This window comes from Salmo salar, unplaced genomic scaffold (genome assembly GCF_965601325.2).
Source record: "Salmo salar unplaced genomic scaffold, fSalSal1 ptg000221l, whole genome shotgun sequence".
NCBI classification, from domain to species: Eukaryota; Metazoa; Chordata; class Actinopteri; order Salmoniformes; family Salmonidae; genus Salmo; species Salmo salar.
The window spans coordinates 2545001-2556856 of record NW_027675333.1 but is presented as its reverse complement, the minus strand read 5'-3'; the positions used below and the strand labels follow the sequence as shown (position 1 = coordinate 2556856).

The window sequence follows — 11856 nt, the reverse complement described above, 5'->3', positions numbered from 1 at the left end:
CTAGATACTGTATGTTATCTGGCTATGATATAAACTGTAGGCTTATTCATTTAGTAGACTAGATACTGTATGTTATCTGGCTATGATATAGACTGTAGGCTTGTTCATTTAGTAGACTAGATACTGTATGTTATCTGGCTATGATATAGACTGTAGGCTTGTTCATTTAGTAGACTAGATACTGTATGTTATCTGGCTATGATATAGACTGTAGGCTTGTTCATTTAGTAGACTAGATACTGTATGTTATCTGGCTATGCTCCTTGTTATAGGATGTAGGCTTGTTCATTTAGTAGACTAGATGGGTCTATACATATAAGTCATGTGCCATTATTTTATATTATATGATTTTATAGTAATAATAATATAACTGTATTTTGCTTGAATGAAATAAAAAGGATATTTGTATCATTCCAGAGTGAGTGTTCATATGAAGTGTCTATGTTGAGTATAAAAGTGATAATTTTAAACTGTTATTTGGCAACTTTAGTTGTGAATGATACAAACTTTAGTAAATCCAATTCTAAAGGGTAGTTTCACCAGGACATCTAACTGAGGCATTTCAACAGTGGTACAGCAACAGGTAGTCAGGAAGACATGCACTTATTAAACACATCCCCTACATTCATCTAGAAATATAACAGACTTTATTATAGTTTCACCAGGACATCTAACTGAGGCATTTCAACAGTGGTACAGCAACAGGTAGTCATGGAGACATGCACTTATTAAACACATCCCCTACATTCATCTAGAAATATAACAGACTTTATTATAGTTTCACCAGGACATCTAACTGAGGCATTTCAACAGTGGTTCAGTAACAGGTAGTCAGGGAGACATGCACTTATTCAACACATCCCCTACATTCATAACAGACTTCATTCTAAAAATATAATGTTGATATATTATCAAAATATTGCCACTTTATTCTCGAAATATTGCCACTTTTAAAAAGTGTGACTTTAGAGAGAGAGAAAAAAAGAAAGAAGGGATTGAGGGGTAATTTAATCAGATTGGCTTTTTGGACAGGTCAGAGTCAATGTTTGAAGTTGTTGGCAATACACTGTAGATCTATGTGTTCAAAAGTAGCTCCTAATGTCTTCAAATCCCTGGGGAGAGAGGAGCTGCTACCCCTGGGGAGAGAGGAGCTGCTACCCCTGGAGAGAGAGGAGCTGCTACCCCTGGGGAGAGAGGAGCTGCTACCCCTGGGGAGAGAGGAGCTGCTACCCCTGGAGAGAGAGGAGCTGCTACCCCTGGGGAGAGAGGAGCTGCTACCCCTGGGGAGAGAGGAGCTGCTACCCCTGGAGAGAGAGGAGCTGCTACCCCTGGGGAGCGAGGAGCTGCTACCCCTGGGGAGAGAGGAGCTGCTACCCCTGGGGAGAGAGGAGCTGCTACCCCTGGGGAGAGAGGAGCTGCTACCCCTGGGGAGAGAGGAGCTACTACCCCTGGGGAGAGAGGAGCTGCTACCCCTGGGGAGAGAGGAGCTGCTACCCCTGGGGAGAGAGAGGAGCTGCACATTGTAAGAGCTGTAAAGAGAGAGGGAGTGGAGAGAGAACAGGCAGAACCTGATATGTAAATGAGCAGAGCAAACGAAAGTAACTTTCGACGACCGAATGATCATTCAGACTCTGTTTCTATTGAGAGAGAGATAAAAGGTAAGATGATTATTGTGTATTAATATAGTTGATGATATTGTTGTGTGTATTCATATAGTTGATGATATTGTTGTGTGTATTAATATAGTTGATGATATTGTTGTGTGTATTAATATAGTTGATGATATTGTTATGTGTATTAATATAGTTGGTGATATTGTTGTGTGTATTCATATAGATGATGATATTGTTATGTGTATTAATATAGTTGATGATATTGTTATGTGTATTAATATAGTTGGTGATATTGTTATGTGTATTCATATAGTTGATGATATTGTTATGTGTATTCATATAGTTGGTGATATTGTTATGTGTATTAATATAGTTAATGGTATTGTTGTGTGTATTAATATAGTTGATGATATTGTTATGTGTATTCATATAGTTGGTGATATTGTTATGTGTATTAATATAGTTGATGGTATTGTTGTGTGTATTAATATAGTTGATGATATTGTTATGTGTATTAATATAGTTGATGATATTGTTATGTGTATTCATATAGTTGGTGATATTGTTGTGTGTATTCATATAGTTAATGGTATTGTTGTGTGTATTAATATAGTTGATGATATTGTTATGTGTATTAATATAGTTGATGGTATTGTTATGTGTATTCATATAGTTGATATTTTTAGTGGACAGTGTTAAAATAGTCCTACTCTCCTTAAAATGTTTTTGATATAAATTAGATGTGTGGGGTGAATTCGTTCTGTGCCCATCTGTGTGCCCCAGGGTGATCGCTCCTACACTATCTACAATCTAAAAGGGTTCTTTGGCTGTCCCCATAGGAGAACCCTTTGTAGAACCCTTTTTGGTACTAGGTAGAACCCTTCTGGGTTCCGTGAAGAACCCTTTCCACAGAGGGTTTTACACTGAAGCCAGAAGGGTTCTACCTGGAACCCAAAAGCGTTCTCCTATGGGGACGGCCGGAGGACCCGTTTGGAACCCTTTATTCTAAGAGTGTACTGTATCATAGGTCTATAGACTTGTCTTCTCAAAACAGGCTTAAAACACAACAAGTAACAAACAAACATGTTCTCTTTATAATCTACAGTTAACTCCTTTCACTCAGGAAGGTATGTTGTGTGAAAGAGAGACAAAAATATTGTGGAGAGACTAACAACAACTTACACTTCCTCAAAACAGTTTGTGTGTATTCATTAGTGCCCACCGTAGCAAAACGTTTCGGCAACAGAAACCGTTTAGGTCACGTTGTACAGCGTTTAGAGTAAGCGGTTTATGTTTTATTTAACTGGCTGTGGAGTAAACTAATGAATACAACCCAGGTTGTCGCCTACGACTCGGCATGTTGATACCTGCCTCTTGATGAAACCTGAACGTAGCCTGAGGGGTATACTATGATACAGGCTTGATATACTGGTTTTCTAAAGCTAGCCAGCTTCAGTTAGCTTCACATTCCAGCTCAGGCCTCACCCATCAGAATATACAGAACAGAACAGAAAAAAATCTCAATGAAGTTTCAAGGTGAGAATCCTGCCAGGGATTATTGTAAAGTGTGTAGATAAATTAAATGTAATGTTAGTACAGTGAATGACAGTAAAACACTCCTAACAGTCTACTACTACTGAGACAGGTTGGTGTAATGTTAGTATAGTGAATGACAGTAAAACACTCCTAACAGTCTACTACTACTGAGACAGGTTGGTGTAATGTTAGTATAGTGAATGACAGTAAAACACTCCTAACAGTCTACTACTACTGAGACAGGTTGGTGTAATGTTAGTATAGTGAATGACAGTAAAACACTCCTAACAGTCTACTACTACTGAGACAGGTTGGTGTAATGTTAGTATAGTGAATGACAGTAAAACACTCCTAACAGTCTACTACTACTGAGACAGGTTGGTGTAATGTTAGTATAGTGAATGACAGTAAAACACTCCTAACAGTCTACTACTACTGAGACCGGTTGGTGTAATGTTAGTATAGTGAATGACAGTAAAACACTCCTAACAGTCTACTACTACTGAGACAGGTTGGTGTAATGTTAGTATAGTGAATGACAGTAAAACACTCCTAACAGTCTACTACTACTGAGACAGGTTGGTGTCAGTTTAATCATATAAATGGAGCAGACTGGACGTGGTCAAGTCAAATTCAATATATCAATATTCATATATTATACTTACATTTAACATTTCATATGATAATGTAATTGTATTATAGTTCCTCTATAGTGTAGTGATCCTCTACATTTCATATGATAATGTAGTTGTATCATAGTTCCTCTATAGTGTAGTGATCCTCTACATTTCATATGATAATGTAATTGTATCATAGTTCCACTATAGTGCAGTGATCCTCTACATTTCATATGATAATGTAATTGAGCCACTTCACAATTCCAACTAAGTGACCCAATTGGTGCCAATGGCGCGATGCGTAGGTTGTTGGCCTTTTACATGTGAGACCTGGGTTCACTTCCCTGCCCAGCTGTTTGCTACATTGGTGTCAGAAGTGGTATGGTGTCTGTGAGGTCATCAGAATGGACCGGATGTGTGAGGGGTCTGAGTAGTCGAAGCACGGGACTAATTAACACTGATACTGGGTTAACCCTATTGATACTGATACTGGGTTAACACTATTAATACTGATACTGGGTTAACCCTATTAATACTGATACTGGGTTAACCCTATTGATACTGGGTTAACCCTATTGATATTGATACTGGATTAACCCTATTGATACTGATACTGGGTTAACCCTATTGATATTGATACTGGGTTAACACTATTGATATTGATACTGGGTTAACCCTATTGATACTGATACTGGGTTAACCCTATTGATATTGATACTGGATTAGCCCTATTGATACTGATACTGGGTTAACACTATTAATACTGATACTGGGTTAACACTATTGATAATGATACTGGGTTAACCCTATTAATACTGATACTGGGTTAACACTATTGATACTGATACTGGGTTAACACTATTGATACTGATACTGGGTTAACCCTATTGATACTGATACTGGGTTAACCCTATTGATATTGATACTGGGTTAACACTATTGATACTGATACTGGGTTAACCCTATTAATACTGATACTGGGTTAACACTATTGAAACCGATACTGGGTTAACACTATTGATATTGATACTGGGTTAACCCTATTTATACTGATACTGGGTTAACCCTATTGATATTGATACTGGGTTAACACTATTGATACTGATACTGGGTTAACACTATTGATACTGATACTGGGTTAACCCTATTGATATTGATACTGGGTTAACCCTATTGATATTGATACTGGATTAACCCTATTGATACTGATACTGGGTTAACCCTATTGATATTGATACTGGGTTAACACTATTGATATTGATACTGGGTTAACCCTATTGATACTGATACTGGGTTAACCCTATTGATATTGATACTGGATTAACCCTATTGATACTGATACTGGGTTAACCCTATTGATATTGATACTGGGTTAACCCTATTAATACTGATACTGGGTTAACCCTATTGATATTGATACTGGATTAACCCTATTGATACTGATACTGGGTTAACACTATTAATACTGATACTGGGTTAACACTATTGATATTGATACTGGGTTAACCCTATTAATACTGATACTGGGTTAACCCTATTGATATTGATACTGGATTAACCCTATTGATACTGATACTGGGTTAACTCGATTGATACTGATACTGGGTTAACACTATTAATACTGATACTGGGTTAACACTATTAATACTGATACTGGGTTAACACTATTGATAATGATACTGGGTTAACCCTATTAATACTGATACTGGGTTAACACTATTGATACTGATACTGGGTTAACCCTATTGATACTGATACTGGGTTAACCCTATTGATACTGATACTGGGTTAACCCTATTGATATTGATACTGGGTTAACAGTATTGATACTGATACTGGGTTAACACTATTGATACTGATACTGGGTTAACACTATTGATACTGATACTGGGTTAACACTATTGATACTGATACTGGGTTAACACTATTGATACTGATACTGGGTTAACCCTATTGATACTGATACTGGGTTAACACTATTGATACTGGGTTAACACTATTAATACTGATACTGGGTTAACACTATTGATATTGATACTGGGTTAACACTATTGATACTGATACTGGGTTAACACTATTGATACTGATACTGGGTTAACACTATTGATACTGATACTGGGTTAACACTATTGATACTGATACTGGTTTAACCCTATTGATACTGATACTGGGTTAACACTATTGATACTGATACTGGGATTAACACTATTGATACTGGGTTAACACTATTGATACTGGGTTAACACTATTGATACTTGGTTAACACTATTAATACTGATACTGGGTTAACCCTATTGATACTGATACTGGGTTAACACTATTGATACTGATTCTGGGTTAACCCTATTGATACTGATACTGTGTTAATACTATTGATACTGATACTGGGTTAACACTATTGATACTGATACTGGGTTAACACTATTAACACTGATACTGGGTTAACCCTATTGATACTGATACTGGGTTAACACTATTGATACTGATACTGGGTTAACACTATTTATATGTTAAGGGCTCTAACATTAGAACAAAACTATTTGTCTCCCTCTTGATGTTGCTTGCAGTTCCTCTCTCTCTTCCTGCATTCCTCTAACCCCTCCCTCCCTCTAACCCCACCCCTCTGGCAGAACCAGGAAGTCCATCCCCCTTCACAAACTCTCTTCTGAGGAAACGAAACTGATCTGAGTCTCTGTCTCGTCTGTCTGTGTGAGAGTGAACAACCGTCCAAATGGCTCAACAGGGAGTTCTGCTGGACCAGGACCAGTTCTGTTGTTCTGTCTGTCTGGATCTACTGAAGGAACCAGTCGCCATCCCCTGTGGACACAGTTACTGTAGGAGCTGTATTGAGGGCTGCTGGGATCAGGATGTTCTGAAAGGGGTCTATAGCTGTCCTCAGTGCAGACAGACCTTCAGTCCGAGGCCTACGCTGAGTAAAAATAACATGTTGGCTGAGCTGGTGGAGAAACTGAAGAAGACAGGACTCCAGGCTGCTCCCCCTCCTGCTCTGTGCTATGCTGGACCTAGAGATGTGGCGTGTGATGTCTGCACTGGGACCAGAAAGCAGAAAGCCCTCATGTCCTGTCTGGCGTGTCTGGCCTCTTACTGTGAGACTCACCTCCAACCTCACTACGAATCTCCAGCTTTCAAGAAGCACAAGCTGGTCAAAGCCACCGCACAACTACAGGAGAAGATCTGCTCTCATCATGACAAACTGCTGGAGGTTTACTGTCGTACCGATCAGCAGTGTATCTGTTATCTGTGTACAATGGATGAACATAAAGGCCATGATACAGTGTCAGCTGCAGCAGAGAGGACTGAGAAACAGGTAAGACCAGAACAACTTGTTGGTGACTGTCTGATAAACAAAGAATTAAAGATACAGTAGGAACTAAGGCTGTTTGAATATGAGATCATTGAAATGAAATAGATCCTCAGCAGAACAAATATGAACACAAACCTTGAGTATATAGATATGTCAACCCAGATTCTCCAGATGTATCACCATTTTATAATGTCAAACACTATTATCATTCTGAATGCCCTTTTATGAGTCCAAAGTTCAGTCTCAACCCGTTGATACATGTAGTCCTACCATAAAAACTATAATCATTCACATAGCAACAAATAAATATCATTTAGTAAATGGACCATCCATTATTTAGACCTTCCTCTCTATGGACCCTATGTCACATTACTATACTATTGATCTACTGGACTAATAAAGCTTGATAGCTCATTGAAGAGTGATTCTCCACAGAGGCAGCTGGGGATGAGTCAGCAGAAGGTCCAGCAGAGATTCCAGGAGAGAGAGAAGGAGCTGAAGGAGCTCCAACAGGCTGTGGAGTCTCTCAAGGTGAGTATTGTTGACCAGAGGAGACACACCATTTCACCTGTCTCCTCCAGTCAGAGAGAGAGAGAGGTAGAGGGGCCCCTATCCAATCCCACTGACCCCACTGTTGGGAACAGGTTGTCACTGCTGAGGTAGTGAAGAAAGTAGAGGAGGATGGGTCAAGGCTGAGGGATCCTGAGAGGATCCCTGTGAGTAGTAGATCTGTGACAGCACAGAGGGATGGGCCAACCAGTGATATATGCTTCAGTAAGGTTGGCTTCTTAGTGTTCATAGCAAATGGTTATCAACTGTACCGCAGAAATGGAATGTAAATCACAGAAAAAAATATGTTTTGGTGGCAGCTGCAGAGAAGTATTTGGTCATACTAGATTTGACATCAGAAGAGTTCCAGGGTGTGTTGAGTGGTGGTGTCCCGTCCTCCCAGGTCGTTGGCCTGGTGCAGGAGCAGATAGGGTCAAAGTAGTGGAATGGGGTAGTGGGTTTTAATGAGTGTAGGGTTAGTTGGCCTGGTGCAGGAGCAGATAGGGTCAAAGTAGTGGAATGGGGTAGTGGGTTTTAATGAGTGTAGGGTTAGTTGGCCTGGTGCAGGAGCAGATAGGGTCAAAGTAGTGGAATGGGGTAGTGGGTTTTAATGAGTGTAGGGTTAGTTGGCCTGGTGCAGGAGCAGATAGGGTCAAAGTAGTGGAATGGGGTAGTGGGTTTTAATGAGTGTAGGGTTAGTTGGCCTGGTGCAGGAGCAGATAGGGTCAAAGTAGTGGAATGGGGTAGTGGGTTTTAATGAGTGTAGGGTTAGTTGGCCTGGTGCAGGAGCAGATAGGGTCAAAGTAGTGGAATGGGGTAGTGGGTTTTAATGAGTGTAGGGTTAGTTGGCCTGGTGCAGGAGCAGATAGGGTCAAAGTAGTGGAATGGGGTAGTGGGTTTTAATGAGTGTAGGGTTAGTTGGCCTGGTGCAGGAGCAGATAGGGTCAAAGTAGTGGAATGGGGTAGTGGGTTTTAATGAGTGTAGGGTTAGTTGGCCTGGTGCAGGAGCAGATAGGGTCAAAGTAGTGGAATGGGGGTAGTGGGTTTTAATGAGTGTAGGGTTAGTTGGCCTGGTGCAGGAGCAGATAGGGTCAAAGTAGTGGAATGGGGTAGTGGGTTTTAATGAGTGTAGGGTTAGTTGGCCTGGTGCAGGAGCAGATAGGGTCAAAGTAGTGGAATGGGGGTAGTGGGTTTTAATGAGTGTAGGGTTAGTTGGCCTGGTGCAGGAGCAGATGGGGTCAAAGTAGTGGAATGGGGTAGTGGGTTTTAATGAGTGTAGTGTTAGTTGGCCTGGTGCAGGAGCAGATAGGGTCAAAGTAGTGGAATGGGGTAGTGGGTTTTAATGAGTGTAGGGTTAGTTGGCCTGGTGCAGGAGCAGATAGGGTCAAAGTAGTGGAATGGGGTAGTGGGTTTTAATGAGTGTAGGGTTAGTTGGCCTGGTGCAGGAGCAGATAGGGTCAAAGTAGTGGAATGGGGTAGTGGGTTTTAATGAGTGTAGGGTTAGTTGGCCTGGTGCAGGAGCAGATAGGGTCAAAGTAGTGGAATGGGGTAGTGGGTTTTAATGAGTGTAGGGTTAGTTGGCCTGGTGCAGGAGCAGATAGGGTCAAAGTAGTGGAATGGGGTAGTGGGTTTTAATGAGTGTAGGGTTAGTTGGCCTGGTGCAGGAGCAGATAGGGTCAAAGTAGTGGAATGGGGTAGTGGGTTTTAATGAGTGTAGGGTTAGTTTGCCTGGTGCAGGAGCAGATAGGGTCAAAGTAGTGGAGGGTTAGTTAGAAGGATGTTTTTTAGTATTATCATAATTTCCCCTTTTCCCATTTTGTATCCCATAATATCATGGATTTATATTATAGTCCAGTTGAGGCAGGTGAGATGCCTTTGGATATACGACGTAATAAATTGTCATTAGCTTATTGGGTTGAAAGGCTGTGAGGTTGAGCATCCCACTGCTACTGTTCTAGATGACTGTTGGGAATATACTAGTAGACAAGGCAGTGGTTTTGGTTGGACAGTTGGAAAGCTTGCTGATGAGAGTAGTTTCAGGGAGTTGGAGGTTGGCCCTTTCTGTGGTGATAGGGGATGTTCCTCCATGGTTACTCCCAGATCCTGTTGTTGATCTAACCTTGGTAGACAAAAGGAAAGATTGGGTCAGAAGTCAGTGATAAAGGGAAACTGGTTGACAATTACATTGGTAGAAGTTGTTATGCTTTTTTTACCTCTTTTCACAGATGGATCCAAGGACCCAGATAGTGGGCCCACAGGAGCAGGTGTTTACCTTCCTGAATGTGATGTGCAGATATGTAGAAGACTAACAGATGAACTGTCAGTGAACTCAGTTGAACTGTTGGTGATAATAGTTGTCCTCCAGTGGGTGGAGGACGTACAGCCTGTTAGAGTTATAGTATCCTCAGATTCTCTGTCTGTATTGAATAGTTTATCATCTGGTAAATCTATTAGGAGTGACCTACTATTGGAGGTATTAATGTTATTATGGAGAATTGAGAGAATGGGTCTAGTAGTGAGATTCTGCTGGGTCCCAGCACATTCAGGTGTGGAATGGAATGAAATTGTAGACTAATTAGCTAAAATAACTTTAAAACAAGATATAATATATATTAATGTTCCACTGGGTAGAGGTGAGGACAAATGTGAGATCAGAGACATTTTGATAGATGTGTGGCAGAAGAGATGGGACTCTGAGCACAAGGGACGGCATTTATATGCCCTCCAAAGAAAGGTCGGTGGACCAAGGTTCAAAGGTCAGATTAGGAAGGAAGAGGTGGTGTTTCCTCGATTGTCTTTAGGACATTGTACATCGAACTGGTCCTTCCATCTGGTTGGCAGCATGTGAATGGTTTGTGTCTGGAGGGTATTGTCAATGAAACGGTGGAGCATGTGTTGTTATATTGTTGTAAGGATGTTGAAGAGAGGGAAAGATTGAAGTGTAGGGTCATTGAGGTTGGATGGGGTTGGGGGGGTTGGAAGGGATTTGGGGGATGGGGGAGGGTCTATTAGAAGTTAGTAGGGATCTTTTTTATTTTCTCAGAAGTACTGAGTTAGGTAGGAGGATTTAGAAATGGTGTAAACCGTGATTGAACACACTCCAGCACAGTAGGAGGCGCCATGCTCCTTTAACGTTGGTTTGAGGACCGCCATTATACCATAGAAGAAGAAGAAGTTGGTAACGTGAGGTTTTGTCGTTCGTAAAGAGTGCAGCTATTCTTTTGCCTATTTTCCAAATGTATTTTGTCATGGTGGGAGGGTTTGTTTATCGGTTTCCGCTGTTTATCGGTTAGAGTTGAGGAGGGAGTAGGGTAGTTTGATGTCCTCAACCGAGTGGAGAAGAAACGCTGTCTCTTCAGGTGCGTTGTGGAGAATGGTGTGGAGGAATTATTGATCCTGGTCGGTGAACAGGTGGGAACATATACACTCTGTATCCAGAATGAACAAGGCGGTGGTTGTGGTAATGTAAAAGGTGAGTCTTGTTACCCGGCTAGTTACCAGTATGATTTATGTGAGGGGTTGTGTTGGTGCTGATTTCGACAAGAGTAGTGGTGTCTAATCTGCCTCCGTTTATTACCACCGAACAGATCCGTAAAGAGTTGGTTCGTTTTGCTAAATGTGGAAGTGTTTTTCTGAACGAAATTCAAGGTTAAACAGGGGAGGGGTGGTACACAGGGTTTGTTAGCACACAGGAGCCCAGTGATATAATATTATATATATAATATTACTATATGTCCCAGCTGTTTGCTGTGGTTTTGAAGTAATTATTATTAACTAACCTTGTAGGTTTACCTCAGGTAACTTATTATTAACTAACCTTGTAGGTTTACCTCAGGTAACTTATTATTAACTAGGTTACAGCTACTAATAATGGTAACTGGTAATTTGATATGTGTTGAAATCTGTTGGTTCGTAGACATCAAATAGAGAGAATGCTGCGCAGGTTCACTGAGTTGTAAACCTAATGGATAGGTGGAGATCATTGATTTGTAGCTCTGACTCAGTTGCTACCTCAGATTATGAGTCTATCAAGTGTGGTGAATGAGGTATGTAGTTCCCACAGAAGACCACAGGGAGGAGCAAGAGAGATATAAACCCATACAGTTCATCTCTTTAAATACCCTGAACCTAACAATCAATCTAATGTATTTATAAAGACCTTTTTACATCAGCAGATGTCACAAAGTGCTGTACAGAAACTCTAACCCTACGGATA

General features: G+C 40.7%; 1 protein-coding gene across 1 annotated transcript in view; it reads left to right on the top strand.

Moving 5' to 3' along the window:
* Positions 1 to 6282: 6282 nt before the first annotated feature.
* LOC145867208 (tripartite motif-containing protein 16-like) overlaps positions 6283 to 11856 on the top strand; it is a 10187-nt gene continuing 4613 nt past the window's right edge. Inside the window, exons 1-2 of the mRNA XM_082971263.1 lie at positions 6283 to 7094; positions 7527 to 7622. Coding sequence (XP_082827389.1) covers positions 6498 to 7094; positions 7527 to 7622 — 693 coding nt within the window. The 5' untranslated portion in view covers positions 6283 to 6497. The remainder of the gene's footprint in view (positions 7095 to 7526; positions 7623 to 11856) is intronic.